The sequence below is a fragment of the Nomascus leucogenys genome, chromosome 19 (genome assembly GCF_006542625.1).
Source record: "Nomascus leucogenys isolate Asia chromosome 19, Asia_NLE_v1, whole genome shotgun sequence".
Taxonomy (NCBI): domain Eukaryota; kingdom Metazoa; phylum Chordata; class Mammalia; order Primates; family Hylobatidae; genus Nomascus; species Nomascus leucogenys.
In genome coordinates this window covers 14,722,173-14,744,413 of record NC_044399.1, presented here as the reverse complement: position 1 = coordinate 14,744,413, position 22,241 = coordinate 14,722,173, and the positions used below count along the sequence as shown (strand labels likewise).

At 38.1% G+C, this 22,241-nt stretch overlaps 1 protein-coding gene across 1 annotated transcript in view; it reads left to right on the top strand.

Annotated features, from left to right (window-relative positions):
* Window positions 1–22,241, top strand: part of NBAS (NBAS subunit of NRZ tethering complex) — a 388,298-nt gene that overhangs the window by 273,208 nt on the left and 92,849 nt on the right. The window contains exons 43-44 of the mRNA XM_030800558.1: window positions 6,015–6,265; window positions 7,297–7,631. Of these exons, the coding sequence (XP_030656418.1) occupies window positions 6,015–6,265; window positions 7,297–7,631 (586 nt within the window). The remainder of the gene's footprint in view (window positions 1–6,014; window positions 6,266–7,296; window positions 7,632–22,241) is intronic.

Sequence of the window (22,241 nt, the reverse complement as noted above, 5' to 3'; positions counted from 1 at the left end):
GACCCCCACAAAAGCTGCCGAAAAGCAAGTTGCATGTTGTAGTAAGTACCATAAAGGAAATGCACATGAAGTAGATGGGGAAGGCCTCTCTTGGATGTGAAGAGGAAAGAGCTGACTAATGAAGAGGAATGGAAGAAAGGGCATTCCAGGCCATCAGAAAAGAAGGGCAGGACAGTTCTTGGTGTTTTTGAGTAACTAAAAGAAGACCATTTTGGCTGGGACAGAGTGAGCAAAGGAGAACTAAATGGAGGACAGGACATGTCTTTATACTGCCAGACTTGGTAACACCTTCCATCTTTTCCCTTCTTATTTAGACAGCAGATTTCAAGGTCAAAACATCCTATGCCTTGGTTTCACTCTAATATCTACTTTTTCGTCACTCAAATGGTTATACAAGTGATTTATCTTGGTTGCTAGAGATCATAATACCACCTTCTTCAATGTTGGTTAGTTTACTGTTGTTTCCTTCATACACATGGGGAGGGTCCCAGGTCATAGGGACTCTGAATGTGCTGTGCTGTTTTTCAGAGCTGATTTCATATTCTCTAGTAGGATTATTTTGGTCCCAGATGCAAGAATGGGTAAGAACAAGGTCTATCTGAGGAGAGATGAGTAAACTATATTGCATCTGCCTTACCTTTTTCTGAATTGAAACAGAAGACAGAATTTCTGCCCGAAGGTTACTATTGTTCACATAGGTTTGTGTCCAGGTTGCTATTTAATTTTAAATAAATATTTATTGTAATTCTTTACAGTGGTAAAGAATTCTAAATTCTGGCCCTTATGTCTCTTCTTTCCTTGAAGAACCCTGACTCACTTGAAGAGTTAGTGTGAGAGTGTTTAATATAGAGAGAGGGGAGCATCTAACCCCTATTAGTTATTAATCCCCCAGGATTTAAGGTAACTTAGATTATTAAAAGTATATCATGACATTGAAAACTAAAACAAAAATACAAGACCAGGGAAAATATTTGTTAGAGTAGGAATGTTGAGTGTCCATATTCACATTATAGGTCTTACACAGTTGTTAAAACTGAGCTCTAAATTTGATTTTGCTGTTTCTTTTGGTCTAGGGGAACAGATTATTTGATTAGGACTGTGATTTGCATTGTGCCTAAGAAGAAATCTAGAAATCCTAAAAACCAGAAATACTGATTACTGCCATTATGAAAGTGGAAGCGATTCCTTCCATATATCTGTAACCTGTAACCTTCATTTTCATATTGTGATCCTTAACACTGTTTTGCTCCATATAGTCAAAAATGCCTGATAGTGGCACAAAACATAAACAGGAAAATGCATTTTGGTATGTTTATAGCCTGTGGAAAGTGCGCAGGCTTTAAATTATGCAAACCTGGTTCAGGCTCTGGCTCTGTGACCTTCTTGTAGAATATTATTGATAGACAACTTGTTTTATCTCTTTAAGCCTAAGTTTTCTCCTCTGCAAAATGACTATTTTCAGCCCATTTTGCAGAACTGCTGTGAGATTGAAGAGATTTATTCAGAATACCTGATATGTAGCAGGTGTTAAAAAAAATAGTAGCTACTATTATTAATTCTGGAAACAGGGTAGATTTACCAGACCCATCGCATGGCCCTGTTAACCTAACATTGCACATCTGATTTTTGAACAATTATTTTTCAAGTCAGTATGGGTATCCATGATAAGATATACGCTTTGTGAGAATTAAATCAGATGACATAGTGCTTAGCACTAGTAAGTTCTCAGTAAGTGGTGTCTATTACTATTTCTATGCTATGGTGTTTCTTAAAACTGTTTTTGTTGGCAAGGTAGTAATATGAAGTATATAAACAAGTCAGAATTGACATTCTATGAGAAATTAAAAGGCTTTAGGGATACCAGGTTGTCCTTGTAGAAGAGACAAAGCCTATTCATATGGCCTTCAACATTCTTACTCTGTTCCTGTCATAAAACATTCCATAAAGGAACTCACTGAATATCAGCATGATGAGAAATAGACTCTAAGACACTCTTTATTGATTCTTTCATCAACTCCCTGGGTGTTCTTGAAAAGTTAGTAAAATTCCATTCTTCAGTTTGCAGACACTTGGCCAGAATGTTGGCAAAACTAAAAAATGCCATGATTATCTTGACCACGTTTTCCTTGAGTAATCACATATTCAGCTGTCAGGCTGCATTATAGATCGTCTGCTACATCAAGATCATCCTGAGGCATTTATGTGCTAAGTTCTTGGATTGACTTCCTCAGGCAGGAGCAGTTGTGATTTGGAGGGTAGATTGTCTTGTTGCTCAGTAGTCAGTGGTGAGGCCACTGTTCACCAGCAGTGATGGTCATTCACATTGATTCATAGATCTTCATGCTCTTAGGGTTAGTCTTTGGGGAAAATGCTGACAAGCCACTGCAGCTGAACTGTGCCCAACATAAAATTTCAGCGTGAAAATATCAGCTTCACTGCTTTATTGAGTAGAAGCAGAAAGCCAAACTTGAAAGACCCAACTCGGAATCAGTTTCCATCTCTTACTAGTTGTGTGATTTTTGTCTGAGCCTCAGCTTCCTTCAGATAATAGGAATAATTAGACCTTTTGCAGAGGGTTATTATGAGTGTTAATGAGGTAATAGAAACAAGAGTGCTGGCAGGTTATGTGTACATTTTCACTTCCAGCCCTTCCCCATCTTCTTTATTCTCTCTTCCCCCTTTCCCCATCTTCTTTATTCTCTCTTCCCCCTTTCCCACCAGCCTTCTCCCTTCTCCTATTCACCTTCTTCCTTCTTGCCTCCTCCTTCCTCTTTCCTTCTAAGCACTCCTTTCAGTGAGCTAATAATTTTTATAATCACTCCATCTCAGCTGAGTAAAGAAAAATGTATTTAAATAAATTTGTTTTTCTTACACAAATAAAAATCCTTTCAATACATGATGTTCTTGAATCACATTTTTGGGTGACTGACACCTGGAAGCCATTACAGAACACCTTAATCATGAGATTAGTACTAATAATTTATTTCTGTGCGTTGAGTACAACTAATGCTGCCTTCTTCTGTTAGTTAATCTCTGAAAGTTAAATATGCACTCTGTATTAATAAGCTCCTTTATAACTAAAACTTGGTTCAGGAAAAATCACTTAAACAGGTTTGCAGGGTAATGATTAATTTGATGAGTGAAAAGTCCACAGTGGTTTCATGGTATTTCTTTCTACTCTCTTGACTATGGGTTCAGTGGAATTTTTTTCTAAACAAAGATTTCAAAGAAAGATTTCCCTTTTCTTGTTCCAAAGGGAAGATAACAGCTTCTTTCAATGGAAATGATTAAAATGAGCTATTGATTACTAGCATCTATAAAAGATCTTAGCACCTTGTAATTTACTGAAAAGGGAGGTTTGGGTATTTATCATGTGTCAGTAAAGGTATTCCAATATCTGTCTTGACAAGATAATTAGGTAAAATTGCACAGCAGGCAAAGTAAATTGTAGGCACAGAAGAATAAGTGAGTGGGCAAGAGGGAAAGTAGTGTTGATTGAGAGAGACTATATTCATAATCAAGTCAAACACAGATGAACTAAAGCTGTTATGATATAGTCATTGTCCATTTTGTAGATGAGTCTGTCTTGAATACTTTGTTTATCAAGGTGTTACGAACGAAGTATGACAGGAGAACTCTTTTCGATTATTGCTGCTGGGAGAGAGAACTCATATCTGTGTTGCAGAAAGAATCCAGGTTTTGAAGTGGTTGTTGATATGGGTGCTTGACCTTGATGGTTGCTTTGTGATGTCCTGAGCAGTTGTGTACTTTGAGTCCAGACAGATCTGGACTCTGTCTTAGGCAAGTCATATAACCTCTCTGAATGGCAGTTTATCATCTGTAAGTTGATAATTACCCAACTTTAACTTAGCAAGAAAGTAGTCAGCATGATAAATACAAATTTGTTTTCTTTCCTCCGTTCAGCATGTTGTTCTGCCTGCAAATCTTTGTCAATAAGATTCCTTTTATTGCGACTACACAGTTTCTTATTTACTCCCTTACTACATTGTTTTCAGACTTCATTTTGCAAATTATGAAGGAACATCAGAAATTCTGTGATTAACTGTCCCATACTACTGTGTGTACACTACCTTTCAGAGATGATGGTATTCTTTGAATAGTGATAGTATCAAGTATATTTTCTGACCACCCAGCCATTTATATTCACTGTTCCTTGTACAGGCCTTTTGCTTTCTTGATACTTTTGTTCACATTATTTCTGCTTCACTCCTTCCTACAATGCCAAATTCAAGTGCTTCTTTCACTAAGCCTTCCGTTATCATTGATTTCTACATCCTCTGCAGTCACAGCTTTTAGTGATCCTTCTCTTAATTGGACTATAATTGTGTGCCCTTTGTCAGGTGATACTGTTGTTTTGCATCATTATTTTACTGTAAGTATGTATAACTCAACTGGATTTTCAAACTTGAGTGGGAGCTCTATGCTGTAAGTCTTTATATCCTCCCCAGTGCTGAGCACAGCACCTTCTACATAGAGGACACCTAATTTTTTGCTCATCCACTCATCTATTTGGCATTCATAAGACATATATTGAATGTTTCCTTTGTGCCACACACTGGTTCTTGGTATTGAGAAACTAGAGATTAAGATGATGTAATAAGGTCTGTGCCATCAAGCAACACAGCCTAGTAAGGGAGATAGACAAGGTAATAAGTAGTTAAAATACGTTATGAATAACAGAATAGAAGAATATTCAGCACATCCCATAGAGGAGGCAGTGAGAGAAATTTTTATAGATTGGGGACATGTTTATAGATAGAGATATTCTTGTAAATGTTTGCACTGTGTCTTAATGGAAAAATAAGGTTTTTCTTGAAGCAAAAGTAAAAAGACCAGTTTTTAAAAATGACTGGATGCTTTGACTTTATAGATTACCCTTTTTATCCCAAGTGTTGTCACATTCTCCTGAAAGTTTTAAAACATGATTTATACTAACTTTATCTACATAAACCAAAAACATGTCTTTGGGCACTTTGAATAAACAAATTGTCATATTTCAGAGGAGCTGCTTTAGAACTTTTTGAAGCCTAACTTTATTGCTGCCCAAGGTCTCACTTACTGCCCCTAGATGCTTTCGTTGCTGCTTCCAAGAACCCTAGAACCTGGGCACTTCTGTGAGTGCAGGGCTGCCTGAAGGACTCTTACAATTAGGGAGTATGAAACTCATCACGTAAGGGGCACTGAGATTACACTAGACCACAGGCTCTGTCCAGATTCTGTCCAGGGAGAAGCACAAGACCAAAATTAACCCCCTCCTTTCCCCTTCTAAAAGCACAAACCAATCAACCAAGCAAAAATACCTTAATTTTTCTTTTCCCAAGAGTTTAACCTTAAATGACTTTTTAAAATTAGATTACAAAGACATCTAAGTTAGGATGAAAATATTAAGATATGTGTTTTATTTAAGTAGCATTACTGCAGATAACCCAAGTGAAAGTTTAATTATCCCTCTTTTTCTATTTTTCTTTTATCTGAACATAGCATAAAATTTGGGTTTATTGAATATTAATTCAAGACTCTTGCATGTAAATCTTAAGCCTGAAAGTTTAGGGATTTTTCTGTATCATTTCCTAAATTCCTGAAATAATAATCCTGTTTATGTTTCTGTGAAGAATCATAGATTTTAAACTCTTTTTATGACATGAATAAATGCTTAAGAGTGGATGCTGACAGATGTCGGTTTATTTCCTAGCTGGGAAACATCAGACAACTCTCCCAACTGCAGGAACTTGAAGTAAAGCCTACTTCACAGGATTGCTGTAGACCCCCATGAGATAACATGACGAGTGTGTAGTCAGTTAAATGTTAGTAGGCATCTAACACATTTGTTTTCCTTTATTCAGGCTGACTGGCTTCTGGTGGTGGTTTACTGTCTTTGAGTAGGCAGGAAGAAGGGAACTATATAAGAAGTAGTGTTTCTTCCTTGGTTAAAAAAGAATCACTTTAATAAAGGAACAAAATCTTAACACAGTTCCTTTGACTCTTAATTTCAGTTTGTCCACACTAGAAATTGAAAATAGAGCCCAAGACCTTCATCTCTTTGAGACTTTGAAGACTGATCCAGAAGCCTTTCACCAGCACATGGTCAAGTATATTTACCCCACTATTGGTGGCTTTGATCATGAAAGGCTGCTGTATTATTTCACTCTTCTGGAAAACTGTGGCTGTGCAGATTTGGGGAACTGTGCCATTAAACCAGAAACCCACATTCGGCTGCTGAAGAAGTTTAAGGTTGTTGCATCAGGTAGGATGGTTGTTTCCCTGCTTGAATTCATTCTTTTAAGTTAAATCTGGGGATTAATTTTCTGTACACAGTCCTGTTCATGCATTATGGTTGGCAGAGCTCCGAAACCACAGAATTTTGAAGCTAATCGACTTTAGTTATTATCTTTCCCACTCTTTCACTTATGGTTGAGGGAATTAAATACCAGAAAAAGTAAGAAACCTATTGAAAGTCACACAGTGACTTATGGTAGACCTGGTACTAAAATCCAAAGGGACTTCTGCTCCAGGATTTTTTCATTACTCCCATTGATTATATTTTATGTATATAAATGGCAAGGTCAAGACACTTTATAATAGGCAGTTCAGCAGAATTTCATTCCACTGGAGCCTATATGTTTAAAATATGCATGGAACACTTAAGAGCTTTCGAATCTTTGATAAATTATGGAAATCTTTAGAATGGTTTTTATGCTCATAACTAAGAAATTAAACACTTTAAGACCTCTTAAATTTTTATACTTTATAATTTGCAAGGCACATTCAAATCTATGTTTGTTTGATATTCACAATAATTGTGAGAGTTCCCATCAGTTTATCAGTCGTTCTGTGAATAATCAAATGAGACACTGGCCTAGACACAGAGGATAAGGGAATAAGATTCAATCCTTGCCTTCAAGTAACTAGTGAAATGCCAGATAAATAACAAAGGAATATAATGCATTTTGTTGAAGGACTGATAGAAGAAAACATAGGTGCTGCAGGGGATTTGAAAGGCATGGATATATTGTCATCTCTAGGGTACAAACAAGGAAATGGAGGCACACAGAAGATGAATGGCCTATCTGGGATCACACAGCCGAATAAGTTTCAGGCTGTGACTGGAACTCAGATCTCTTGATCTTTCTAATAGAAAATCTAAACTAGCTACCATAGCTAAGTTGATAGATCTTTGTGTTCAGACATATAGAGGGCTGTGTGTGTGTGTTTGAAAGTGCCTCTGTGTTTACATTGGAATGAACCACTTACCTACTTTCTTTTTTTTTCTGCTAGGTCTTAATTACAAAAAGCTGACAGATGAAAACACGAGTCCTCTTGAAGCACTGGAGCCAGTTCTTTCAAGTCAAAATATCTTGTCTATTTCCAAACTTATTCCCAAAATCCCTGAAAAGGATGGACAGATGCTTTCCCCAAGCTCTCTGTACACCATCTGGTTACAGAAGTTGTTCTGGACTGGAGACCCTCATCTCATTAAACAAGTCCCACGCTCTTCACCGGAGTGGCTTCATGCCTATGATGTCTGCATGAAGTACTTTGATCGTCTCCACCCAGGTGACCTCATCACTGTGGTAGATGCAGTTACATTTTCTCCAAAAGCTGTTACCAAGGTAAACAAAAAGATATTTTAAAGTGGTTTGAGCACATTAGAAGAAATGAAAATTGCTCCTACATTCTGTAGATTTTATTTTTATTTCCTTTCTTGAAATGGAAAATAATTACATGTTGGCTTTTTAAAAAGTTTTTGTTTATTTGCTATGAATAAGACGTTTTAATTGGGAAATTGTTTTTCTCTATTATAGATGTACAAATACGCTAAAATAGAGATGACTATTCTCATTTACACGTATACTTAGTACATGTTACAGTTCTCATGTCACTTTATAGTAAATATGCCATTCTGTTCTTTCCAGTTGACAAATGTAAAGGATCTCCAGTGCCCAGCCCAGATTACCTGCATTCGGAAACCAGGCTAACAACTTAGCTTGGGTTAACCTGAGTCTTTAAAAAAGTTATTGGCAAGGCACAGTGGCTCAAGCCTGTAATCCCAGCACTTTGGGAGGCCGAGGCGGGCAGATTACCTGAGGTCGGGAGTTTGAGACCAGCCTGGCCAACATGGCGAAACCCTATCTCTACTAGAAAAAAAAAAAAATACCAAAAAAAATTAACTGGGCATGGTGGTGTTCACCTGTAGTCCCAGCTACTCGGGAGGCTGAGGCAGGAGAATCACCTGAACCTAGGAAATGGAGGTTGAAGTGAGCTGAGATCATGCCACTGCACTCCAGCCTGGGTGACAGAGTGAGACTCTGTCTCAAAATAATAAAAACATAAAAAAAAATAAAAAAGATTTTATTCATATCATGCAGTATGTAACTTGGTGATAGAATTATCAAAGAGAGTGCATATTGCATTTTCTGATGTCTCCTCCATGCTCAGTTTGGCCCCCTTTGACTGCACTCAATCCCTCAGCAATGTGTAGCCTCACTCAGAATAGATAATGTGGGTTCTCCTCCTCCCCTTTCCTGCCCCCTCACCCAGACACGGCTGCTAAACAAATGGACATTTTTCACTACTTGGACTCTGGGCATTCTCTCTCCTGGAAAATCTTAGCCATTGGACTCAACTGCTAAACTCTGCCGTCTTTGGAGCTCCTGTTTGATCTCTTTTGCCATCTTTGCTGTTGCCTTCTCCTTCCCTGCAAGTCACCAGGTCTGCCCAGTACCCTATCCCAAAGATTGTTATTTTAGTTAGTATTATCCTGGAAATAGACTGTAAAGGCCAAGAATTGCAAATCATTCATTTGGAGGTTGGCATAGGCAGAGGTTCCAGCTTCTGTGAAGAATGCTAGTTTTAACCAGATCACTAGATTAATAGTTGTGGATAACCAAGTACTTCTTTATTTTCTTATTATTGCAACCCTAGTAATATATCTTGGTTTTAAATTTTACAACCACTGCTATAAAAAGGAGATAATAATTTTTGTTGTTTTTAAAGAGAAAAATAAGAGTGTTTTTTGTTGTTGTTTTTTTTTTTTTTGAGGCGGAGTCTCGCTTTGTCCCCCAGGCTGGAGTGCAGTGGCAGGATCTCGGCTCTCTGCAAGCTCCACCTGCCGGGTTCATGCCATTCTCCTGCCTCAGCCTCCTGAGTAGCTGGGACTACAGGAGCCCGCCACCATGCCCGGCTAATTTTTTTTTTGTATTTTTAGTAGAGACGGGGTTTCACCATGTTAGCCAGGATGGTCTCAATCTCCTGACCTCATGATCCACCCGCCTTGGCCTCCCAAAGTGCTGGGATTACAGGCGTGAGCCACCGCACCTGGCCAATAAGGATGATTTAAAAGACAAGAGCATAATGTATTTGAAAAGAATGTGTTTGGAGATATATAAACCTGGCTTTGAACTCTGAACCTATCACTTATCAGCTGTGTGGTTTAGCTTCAGGAATCTCTCTTAGACTTCTGCTTCCTTGAGACAGAGGTTGTGGCTGAGTAATCTGTAAGGGAGACAATATTATTACCCCAATTTTATAGGTGAACAAACTGAGGCTTAGCAAAGGTAAGTTGGTAATAGAGAACTCAATTTGAACTCATGGAGATTTATCCCATGGCCTTTTCTCTCAACCACTGAACTGTGCTATCTCTAAGAAGTCACAGAACAAGCAACTAGAGTCAGGGGACCTGGAACCATTCGAGAAACTGTGGGAGAGCGGTGGAACCAGAGAGCCCTGCGCATTTTTAGCCCAGTAGGAGCAGCATGTCCTGGGATGTGTCCAGAGCAGGGCTGAATCTAAATGAGAAAGTCCAGGAAGGAACCTGGTTGTATATGGGAAGGAACTGATCCAAGTTGGGAGTTTAAAATCCAAGGAACCAGCTCAGATTTGAGACTTGTGAACTAGCCTTTGGGGCTAACAGGCCAGCAGGTCAGCCAGGAAGGTGGAGGTGCCTTTGCTCCCAGGCAGTTTTCCACACCACCCTCAGGCTGGAGGTTGTTTTAAATATTTTATGTGAGGGAAGGAAGGGAAGGCAGCATGGTCAGCTGGGGCTATTTGCTAATTGTGAGCGTGTATGTAGAGGGGACAGAGAGTTTTAGACTTGGCAACAGCAATCTTTTATTTATGATTAAGTATAAGAGTAGGCTGTAAAGTCCATTTGTGTTTTAGCTGTTATTTACCATGCTTTAAGTTAGGTGATTTTAAATTATTCACATTAAATTATTCACATTCTCATCACTTTAGTTTCTTAACCTTATACTTCTTTCAAGATGTCCGCCAACCCCTGAAAATGTGTGGCACAGTTGTTGGTGCACATATGTGTATTTCGTTGGGTTAGAGGTGCACCTGACTCAGTAAAGATTCAATCTGCTAATTACTGTATTGCTTTCTCTTAGCTCAGATGGTATAATCCAAGCATATATATTTCTTTATTGTAAACTGTTCTCAAGAGGCAATTTTCTACTGATTCAAGTAAATTATAGAGAGGTGAGACAGATACATTTAAAATTCACATCTTTAGTCTAACCACAACATTCTTTCTCATATTAATCGGCAAGTTTTTAATTTTTAGTTCAGAGAGGAAAAGTATAAAGTTGGAAAAAATGCATGTTTGAAAGCACACAATGCTGCCCTATATAGATAGAGAGTATAAAAATCGAAATGAAACACAACCTGCAGATGTCAGAGAACACATTTGGAAGAGGAAATGCAGCTGGATTTGCCCAAATTTGCAAAACACCAGATGTTCCCACAGCTTGTACATGATGTTAAAAATGTAAAATAAGTGTGTACTATTCATACACAGTGTGCAGTTTTCAAATGTGTACCCACATTTAATTTAGAAAGGAATTTTTGGAAAGAACTGGTAAGCTAATTCTCAAGTGCATAACGAGAACAATAAGCAGTTGTTCAGACACTAGAATTCAGAAAGGAATATTCCCAAGGCCTGAACTGAGTGCCCAGTCCACTGGTAGAACATACCAGAGAAGGCTCTTTACTTTCATGGCAATAGCCATTCCGTTGCCATTTACATTTGCGGAATTCCTGGAATCTCTGGGGAAAATATTTACAAATAGTATTATGTCATGTAGTCAGAGAAAGAATTTGTGTGCCATTTGAGATGATTAATATGCAGAAGGAAAAAGGATGCAAATGTTTAAAGTGTATTTGTACCAAATCTAAATGCTTTTGTTGTTGTTGTTGTTGAATCAGATTAGAGTTGCTCCTCTATTGCTTGTCAGTTCAGCTGTTATAAGCATTTTTATAGAAGGGACAGAGAACAAGTGAATGGGTTAGAAATCCAGGAAAATGGTTGTAAAAGAGGCTGAAAGGCAGGTCAGAACACAATTTGCTTGGTATTAGGTGGTTAGTATTGGGGAGCATATGTGTAATCTTAGCCGTTTGTGTTTTATACTTTCCACTTGCTTTCAATAGCTGGTGCTGCTACATCCATAGATAAATGCATGGCAAATACTTCTCTCTCTTATGAAATGCTGTCAAGAAGTTTGCCAGGATCCTTCTTTAAAAACTTCCAGGTAATCATACAGTTTAAAAAATCCTTCTGGTACCTTGCCCAGTGTTTCTCAACCTGGAATTGGATGGGTACTTACCCACTCCCCTTTCCCCCACCTTGCACGTGCTGCCTTTCCAACTCCCGCTATTTGCGATTCATTGCCATCGTAAACCACTGCTTCTAATGGGAAACATGTTGTCTCCTTTGGATTGTAGCAGAAAAATTACTGAGAACCTCTTACCTAGCCTACTTTCTAACCTTCAAACTCGTTTCTATTGATAATTAAGCCAGTATCCCTGCTTACTTGCTTTATTTGTTTAATAAAAGGTATCTTTTGCCTAATTTTAATCTCCACTGTTTGGTTCTGCCTCCTGGAGTTATGGAAACAGCAAAAGAGCATCTTTGTTTACTGTTCAGATTCTCTAAATAAGCTACTGTTTCCTCCCTTATCCTATTATTCAGCCTGTTGGCATAAAAATCTGGTAGAATAAATTAATCTTAAAAAGTATAATTTGATCGAACAGTGAAATTTATAGTATAAGTTTAAGTCTTGATCAAAGATTGCATTGTAGCTGTAACTTCAGGGTCTGTACATTGCCAATACTATCTTTTAACTAAGGATGGCAATACATCTTTCACCATGAGTAATCAGTGTCTGAAACTTACATTAAAATGTTTATTTAATGTATATTATGACTTTCTGATGCCATATGTCAGATTCAGAGTGAATCATGAAGTATTTAGGCATTTGCTATGTGCCATATACAGTATTAGTTTCCATAGGAGACATTAAGCTATAAAAGACATGTTTATAAGAAACATGAAATGAAAGTTTTTAAAAATTATACAGTAAAAGAATTTTTAAGTTGTGTTAATTGAGAAGTACATTGCCAATGACATTGGAAATTTTTGAGGACAGGGATGGTGCCTTTTATCTCTTATTTCCTATGTTGTAGCACAGTATCAAGTAGGTACTTTATGCTTAAGTGGTTTAAATAATTATAGATTGGTCATTCTCAAAACTTTTGATCTTAGGATGCTTTAATATTCTTAAGAATTATTGAGGATTCTAAAGAGTTTTTGTTTATGAAGGTTATATCTAATAATATTTATCATATTAGAAGTTAAAGACAGGCCGGGCACGGTGGCTCATGCCTGTAATCCCAGCACTTTGGGAGCCTGAGGTGGGCAGATCTCGAGGTCAGGAGATCGAGACCATCCTGGCTACCATGGTGAAACCCCATCTCTACTAAAAATACAAAAATTAGCTGGGCATGGTGGCGCATGCCTGTAATCCCAGCCACTTGGGAGGCTGAGGCAGGAGAATCACTTGAACCAGGGAGTTGGAGGCTGCACTGAGCCTGGATCACACCACTGCACTCCAGCCTGGTGACAGAGAGAGACTCTGTCTCAAAAAAAAAAAAAAAAAAAAAAGTTAAAGACAAAATTTTAAACTTAATTTATTTTAAAATACCAATAATAGACCCATTATAGGTTGACATGAATAGCATATTTAATGAAAAACAACTATATCTCCAAGAAAGAAAATAATGAAAAAACAGCACTGTGTTACATTTTCATGTCTGGCTTAATAAAACACAGCTGGATTGTCATGTTAGTTTCTGCATTCAGTCTGTTGTTGTTTTGGTTGAAGTAGGTGAAGAAAATCCAGCCTTACACAGATAAGAGGTTGGAAAAGGGAGAGATATTTTAATAGCCTATAATTTGGAGTATTCTTCCTTGATACTGCACTGAAACTCAACATGTGATAAAGTCTTAAAGACTAGTTGCAGTGTGAAATATGAAGCCATATTATTGAACTTTTTGTACCCTGTCGCATTAAAACTGTTGGTCTAGGTTGCACTTGAATGGATTCACTTCCCAGGTATGATTTTGTAATATAATTGCATGAAGGCATTTAGAAGTTTCAGTTCACTGAGTTATATAGATCATCCAAATGTTGATAGATTGCATCAGAGAATATTTTAAAAATCTAATTTATTAATATGAGCACTTATCTCAGCAACTAAGTCTGTAAGTATTGGGAAGCTGTCAGCCTTACAGTAGTGGATCCAAGTTTTCCAAAATTTGAATTTCTGCTTGAAAGTTCCAATTTTATCATGACAACAAATTCTGTGTTGCTTTTCTTGAAGTCACAGTCTCACTTTGCTCACCTGGAAGAAAATGTAAGCAAAAGTAGCCTGGCATGCAAAAAGCAGCAACTTCAGCTCACAGTTCAAATAGGCAACCCTGTGTCAATCAATCAATCAATCAATAAAATACAAATTTTTAAATAGTCTCCAATCAGGATGATAACTGAGGCATATAACTACCATGGAGGAAAGACAATGTATCCGTCCATCCATACAGCCTCCTCTGGCAGAGACTGATCTGTTTCACATATCCCTGCTGCTGGTCACTCTGTCTTCCTGATTTCCATTTCCCCACTGAAGCCCCGTGTTCCTCTCAGTTAAGTGTCCCAGTGGCTGTCACTGTCTTTTTGCTGGGGAATCTCACTTGACTCAGAAACCTGCTTCCCAGGCAGGTTTCCGACTCATGTGCCACTTTTGTTTCAGCTGAGAACCACCTAGGACAGAACTCTCCACTGAAATCTTAGAAGCTTTTGAAACTTAAACCCCTAAGGACCTAGAGAGGACCACTTTCTTTGCTGCATACTCATCCCTGAATTTTATGCTTGTGCTACTTCCAGGGGAGCAGAAATATTTCTGTCATATCTTTGGATTTTAATCAGGAAAAAGTAATAAATAATTGTCATTTTCCATTCTTAAGTTGTAATCAGTTAACAGATAGAGGAATCAGGTACCACAGAAAGGAAAATATCAGCTTTATTGTTGGTAGAATTGGCCTGGAGACTGCGGCTTTGTTTTCCATATCAGTTTTCTGCTATTTTTGTCCTCCTATACTACTCCCTGCACTCAATCTTCAGACAGCCCTGGAAGGACAGTCAGTTCTGCAGAGCATACATGCTTTGTCAGAAGGGCTGCCTCCTATTCTTGGGCTCCAGAGAGGTGGCCCCCAGATTAGTGCTGTCCAGCAGAACTGTCATGTGTGCCACCTGTGGAGGCTGAAATTTTCTAATAGCCACATTTTTAAAAATCAAACAAATTGGGTGAAATTGTCCTAAGTACTACTATTTTGTCATGTGATCAATATAAAAATGACAGTGAGATAGTTTGCCTTTCTTAAAAAAAACCACGCCTTTGAAATGCAGTGTGTATTTCAGCACAAATCAACTCAGGCTGGTCATTCTCAGAGCCTCCGTAGCCATTGTTGGACAGATATACTTCTCTGCAGCAAAAGTCTGGGCCTGACTCACAAATGTTTACCACTGGGAGAACAGCAATACCAGAAGAGTGTATACTCTTCTTCAAGTCTGGTAGATATGAAAAAGACAGGGAAAGAGCTCGCCACCCATAATCAATTGTTTCTCCCCACTTCACTTATCAGATGCCACTCCTTCTCTCCTCAGAAATGGGAGGGTGAAGAGTACTTGACATCTTGGTACTCATAGGGGCAGCTTCCTGCTTTATGGGCTAAGGTAGGAACTCGAAAGATGGAGAAAATCGTTCCTTCTACACATATCCAACCGAATGTCTAGCTAACAATAAATTATAAAACCTTAGAGGTTATCTGTCTTTTACAGAAATCGCTATACATTTTATGCACTATAATAGTACATCTTTTGGAGCCAAACCTTACATATTATAAGATTTTAGAGACTTTATAGGCTTAATAATACTTTATAAAAGTACTGTCATTAAGGCCAAAGTGGAAAAATGGGAAACAGTTATTGAAAAATATTTGTCAAAGTGAAGTGTACTGTCGTATGTACATATTTTTGTTTGTTCATAAGTAAGTGGATTTTACTTTATTCAAGATGTAACACTTTAAAGCCAAATAAAATACATGTATATGTAATTGTTTGCCTTTTCCAGTGTCTAGAGGTTTATATATTTATATTAAATTACATTGATCTTTATAATTTTTGATATATACATTACATCTTTGAATGAAGATCTTTTGATCTTTTTCGTAATTTTTTAAATAGGAAAGATATATATCTAATGCATATTCGTCTTAAAGACACTGCATTTGCGAAGCTTCTATTCCTAAGTAGAAAGTGGTATACTCATTTTTTTAACCTTCTCCCCCACTAAATTTTATAGTTATTGTTGCTAATCTATAATCATACTGAACTCAACTATAAAAGTGTTATATAATGTTTTCTCAGGGTTAAAGAACACTAACTGTTGATTCGAATTTTTTTTTTATCAAAATAAGTATTTTGCCCATTGATCTCTGGCTTTGGTCTAGTTGTTTGACTCCTTTGATTCTGACCTGAATAAGGTTATTTGTTCCAAATACTTTCAGGAAATGTTTAGTCACTATTCCGCGTGCTGTAGACAAATAAAAGATTGCCATGGCCCTTGCCTTTGAGAAGCTCATAGTTTATTGAAGCATATGTATGCATGCATACATGCATATTGAATGAACTATAAGAAGTACTATTGAAGTGTATTAATAAATGCCATGTGTACAAAGAAGAGATAATAAATATTTACTGAATGTCAAGAAATAGCTTCTGGGGATAGTTTGATTTGGGACATATTAAAATTGATATGGCTTTTTGTAAAATGTCATTGTAGGTGAAGCTGGGTGATAGCTACACGGGACCTATCTATACTATTTTGCAACTTCTTGTACATCTGTAATTATTTCAAAATAGTTTTTTAAAAGATTGATATGGCTATCGAACATCCAAGTTGAGCTGTTGACAGCTGTCTATATGAATTTAGAGTGTATTAGAGAAGTAGGGACTAGAAATACATTTGGGAATTCTCAGTGCATAAAGAGGAGTCACAACTAGGAGGCTCGGTAAAATCCTTAAGGAAGTAAGTAGGTAGAGAAGAAAGGAGGAGAGAGAATGAAGCCCCAGGACACTGCAATATTAAGAATTGAGGATGAGGGGAAACCAACAAACACTGACAAGCAATCTTGAAATCAAGAAACTCTACCCTCTCCTTCATATATCATCATTTTTTCATTATTACATATTTTCCTTTAATAAATATTATATTTTTTAAATCTTAAGTGTTTCTGTCATAATGGGTGAGAGTGGATGAGACCTGGAATCCAGGTAGAACAATTCACTTTAGATAGGATCCTGTCAGTTTCCCCCAATAGCAGGAGAGATGGGAAGCTGATGGGCACAGATGCAAGTAGGTGGGTAGATGTGGTGGCAGGAGACGGAGGACATTCTCTTCTGATTGCAATGAAAGGAATCCGCTTAATGTGAGTAGAAAGGAGGTAGGGTTGGAGATTTGAGGAGAGAAAAGAGGGTAAGGTACAAAGTAGTGTTTTAGGAGGCTGGGAAAGCAGACAGACAAGAAAAATGTAGTAAGATTACTGGGGCCCCTTAAGGGCATCCTAATGAGTGCCTCTTTCAGTTTTTAATTGTAGCCCTACTTAGGAGCTCTCAAAATGTTAACAATGTCAGCTGTATTCATCAGTTCTCACACTGCTATGAAGAAATACCTGAGACTGGGTAATTTATAAAGAAAAGAGGTTTAATTGACTCATAGTTCTGCATGGCTGGGGAGGCTTCAGGAAACTTACAATCATGGAGGAAGGCACCTTTTCACAGAGTGGCAGGAAAGAGAATGAGTGCCCAGCCAAGGGGGAAGCCCCTTCTAAAACTCAGATCTTGTGAGAACTCACTCACTATCAGAGCAACAGCATGGGGGAAACCACCCCCATGATTCAGTTATCTCCACCCCCATGATTCAGTTATCTCCACCCCCATGATTCAGTTATCTCCACCTGGTCCCGCTCTTGACACATGGGGATTATTACAATTCAAGGCGAGATTTGGGTGGTAACACAGAACCAAACCATATTATCTGCTGTCCTTAGAATTTTCATGGTTTGGACAAACCTACCTCCTCTCCAGTGCTTTGGCTTTTCTTGGACTTACCCTGCTGTTTTTTCTTCATTTTTTGCTCTCCTCTTGCCTGGTGCCTGCTTTCATCTTTATGCAGTTTTACATGTTGATTAAAACATTTAGAATCTTCCCTTTCCAATTCAGGCAGTTCTGTACTATACAGTACAAATATTAGGTTTCCTTGCCTACATAACTTTGTAGTAGTGGTGATTTGAACCATGCATGGGCCGTAGTAAGTATGAAAATACATATTTGCTACTTTTTAAAATTAATATTGTAGCTGCTGCTGCTTTGTTGTTACCGAACCCTATGCTAGTCCTGTAGTGAGAATCCAAAGGAAGTTGGAGATATGGTCCCTAATTCTAGTGGACTTGCAACCTAGGAAAACAGTGTAGTCACTCATAAAAACAAAGCAAGGAATACAAGATAGCATGATAGTGAGTTCTGAATTTGAGGATTATAATTTTCCTATACCCTAGCTCATTTGATACTCACACACATCTTGTGAGAGTGATTGTTAAGCAAGTATTATCATCTCCAGTCTGAAGGTCAGATTACTAGAGAGTGATTCACCAAAGTTCAACAAGCAGGAGATATCCAATTCCTTTTTCAAACACAGGTCTCCTGATTCCAAATTTGATGTTGATCACATGAGATTGCATGACACTTTTCTGCTTTAGGAACTGAAAAGAGAAGGGTCATTGTAGCCTGATATAGCCATGTAGGCAAAGCCAAGACATAAGTATTTTGCATGCCTATCAGCCCACACAAAGTCTTACCTTTAGTAAGTTGGAAAGTTAGTTTGGCCCAAATGGACCATATGCTATGAAGAGTCCCTCAAAAGACAAGTAAAGAAGTTTGCATATGATGTGGAGAGGAAACACGAAGCCAATGAATACTTGTGAATAGTGGCATGAATTGGAGAAAAGACAATTTAAGGATGTCAGTGTTACCACATAATAATAAGGGGAACTAAGCCTCTCAAAGTCTATCCTAGGCACTCAGGCTGCACTCGAATTGTGGAGCAGATAAACCATTTTCATCCATCTCCCTCGTCACATCCAGCCTTCCCACCAGATACTATTATATAAGAGGAGGAAGAGTTGTTGTAACATGACTGAATTGTCCCACCAGCCCCATGAAGTAAATTTGTCACCATTTTAACAGACACAGAATTTAAGTCCCAAGGAAATTAGATAACTGCTCCCATGTTTTATGAGCTAGAATTGACAAAGTCAGGATTCACATACGGGCGCACTCCTAAACTCTTGCTTTCCACTACTTCCTTTGCCTGAGAAATTTGGCTGTAGAAGCCCATCTGGGGTGATTGTGATTAACCGGCCTGACTGGCAAGCTGAAAACTCCTTCACTGTGCTTGGAAAATTATTTCACATTGGCGAAGGTAATCATATAGTAGGAGAGATTGAAAATTGGCCAAAGGACCATGTACGCAGTACAATCATAAATGATAATGCATTCTGCTCCTGGAGAGGACTCTGGTGGGATGCTGAGCTGTTGGTGCGTTCTGCAGCCCTCCCAAGCCTCTTCATTAATAAGCTGGAAGTATACTCTCCTTCCTGCAAAGTGTGTGGATTCTAAATTCATAGGGGGTGTAAATCTTGGGGAAGACAGAGGAATAAATAAAAGATCTCAGAATTATGTGCAGCAAATACCAAAACATATTTTAACATGATAAAAGCAGTGAGGGAAAGGAATCCGAAAATAACCTCCCTACTACAGTGCTCTCCTCTTTCTGGCAAACTTCATGGTTCTGCAGCTGTTTATTACTCAACTGTAAATCTTTAGTGACTTGGACTCCCTTTGCTCTTCCATTCTTTCTTCATCGTATAAGCTCCCTCCTCTCATTTAAGTACCTTTCAAACTTACAAACAGATTTATCTCCTAATTGCTATTTCATAAATACACTCTCTAGCCTGTGCAGTGAAGGAATTTATAATAAACAGCCATGCCCTTTCCTCACAGCTAGTGCCTACTGCTTCATCAAGTATTGGCACCCATAGGATGTAAAATTGCAGCTATCGCAGGATATCAACTTGACATCCAGGGAGATCTCTTCATAAATGAGGAAAACAAATAACTCAATGGAAGATGTGGAGGCAGAAAGGTAGAAATGGTTAATAATAGAGTCAGTGGAGCCGGGGGTATAGCCAGGAAAGGCCCCATAGTATAAAAGGTATTTGAGCTGAGTCTTAACTAATAAGGGTATTTGTCATGAGCATCACAGAAGGAAATATTAGAAAGATGGGAACATTCAAGACATATTTAGCAGTTTTAATAAAAACATGAAATAGCCTAGTACCTTTAGTTAATTTTAAATAATATGGTATAAATTGGAGCATAGGGTGAGTCCAGAAAGATAGGAAGGGGCCTGGGAATGAAAACTCTTGTATACCTGGCTAAAGGATAGACCTCATCTTGGGAATGGATCAGTTAGACATCAGTTTTCAACCAGGTGGTGACATTGTCATATTTTTGTTTTAGAAAGATTACTTTTAGGCTGGGTGCAGTGGCTCACACCTGTAATGCAGACACTTTGGGAGGCTGAGGCAGGCAGATTGCTTGAGGCCAGGAGTTCAAGACCAGCCTGGCCAACGTGGTGGAAACCCTGGAGTCCCAGCTATTTAAAAGGCTGAGGTGGGAGGATCTCTTGAGCCCAGTAGGTGGACGTTGCAGTGAGCCAAAATCACACCACTGCACTCCAGCCTGAGCAACAGAGTGAGACCTTGTCTCAAGAAAAGATATATATTTCTCACCACTTTTATGATGATTGGAGAAAGGAACAGAAGTGTAGGGCCATGGAAATTTCGTCGTGAAGGCTCTTGCAGCCTGGTGCGGGAGAGGTGATGGTGGGCCAAGCTGAGGCATGAGCAGCAAACACCTGGATTTGGTCTCATTACTGCAGTGTGGGCATGTGTGCTACCTGTATTTGTTTTCATGTTGTATTTTCCTGAACGTGCCTTGAGGAAATTCCACCAGCTATTTAACATTTTATTCACTGAATCACCTCACAGAGTTCCTTAATCACTATAGAACCATTTTTTGTCCAGTATGCCTCATCTGATGAGGGCTTTTTTATGCCACCCTATGAGTAAAAAGACTATGAAAGATTGATGCCATTTGATCACCAGGTATTAAAAATTCTCATGAGGAGAACAGAGAAAACAATTTTAAATCAACATAGGCACAGGAAAATCTGGGAAATTTTATTCTTTAATGTTGTAGGCTCTCAATGTGTTGAATTGAATCTTGATAGATCTTAGACACATCATAAGCTATTTTAATAGTAGCATGGTAATGTAGAAAGAGATAGGTTTATAGTCAGACCTTCCTGAGTTTCTATCCAGTTTTGACTTTGGGAAAATTACTCTATATTCTGAGTTAAGTTTTTGCCATTGTATAATGAGGAACTATAATCACTACTGTATACATATAGATAGTTTTAGAGTGTTTTTAGACACAAGTAAAAAGACAATTAAAATTGGCTTAACTTACCAGAAAATATGCTGGCTCTTGTAAGTGAAAGATCCAGAGGTGGGGCTGACTTCAGGGCTGGCTGTGCAAGCAGCAGGCATCATCACGGAGCCAGTTTCTTTCCATTTCTTTTCTCTGCTGTCTGTCACGTTAGTTTCACCATAAAGCACTTTGTTGTAGTAGTTGCAGGACTATACCGGGCAATAACTGGGACATTGTTGCTTCCTGATTCATATCCATCCAGATGGAGTGACAGAGCCTCCCACAAGCACCAAACAGAAAGTGCTAAGCTTTATGGTGGTGAGAGCACTCCTGAATCAACCCTGTGGCCCTGGTATGGCAGGTGCTAATTAGCACCAGCCTGGATTACCTGTCACTCTGGTGAGAGGGATGAGATTGCCCTGGATGATCTAACTCTTGGTTTTGCATGATCCTGAGTAGTTTGAAGTGTTAGGATAAGACCTAGATTTTCATATCAACATTTGATTTTGCTATAAATACCGTGGACCTACTTTCAGTGATCTTAATAATAACAATTTGTGGTATATACCACTACATGCATGTAATAGAAGATTTCTAAATGGAAAATGTAAATGAATGCTTTCAAATTTTCTTAAGGCCTGTATGTGCTCAATAACAATAGATGTATTTATTACTGATTTCGGTAACATTTCATCCCATTTCTAACATTTTTCATGCCCCTCTCCATGAAGATAAAGATGACCTTCAAGCTATTGAAAAACTTAGGAATGTATTAGCTTATATCATTGCTGAAAGTGAGCAGTAAAAAAGAGAGGGCCACCTACACTTTGCTGAAGAGTAATACTATTTCTGTGGTTATTATACAAGGCAAAGGGTAAAGTTTAAGGTAAAGTGGCCTCTACCCTACATTACTTGCTTTTCTTATATGAGCAATTGATAATTAAACAAAAAAGCATAATTATAGTGATGAAGTTATGTTAAGTATATAAATGAACGTGACAAGACACATATGGTTATTTTTGTGTTTAAATATTTTATTAGCTTTAGTAAAGCAAAATTTTTAAAACTTTCACTTTCATTTGCATAATATTTAAAATACCATTTCATAATATTCTATATGATTTATAAACAGCACTTAACATGCTATACTAAGCACTGAGAAGAAAAGAATGACTAAGTGGGGGTTCACAGCCTGGTGAGGAGAGTGCACACCATAAAAGCACACACAGCATTTGGCGTCAGCACACAGAGAGATGACAGTCAGGCTATTAGCAAAACATA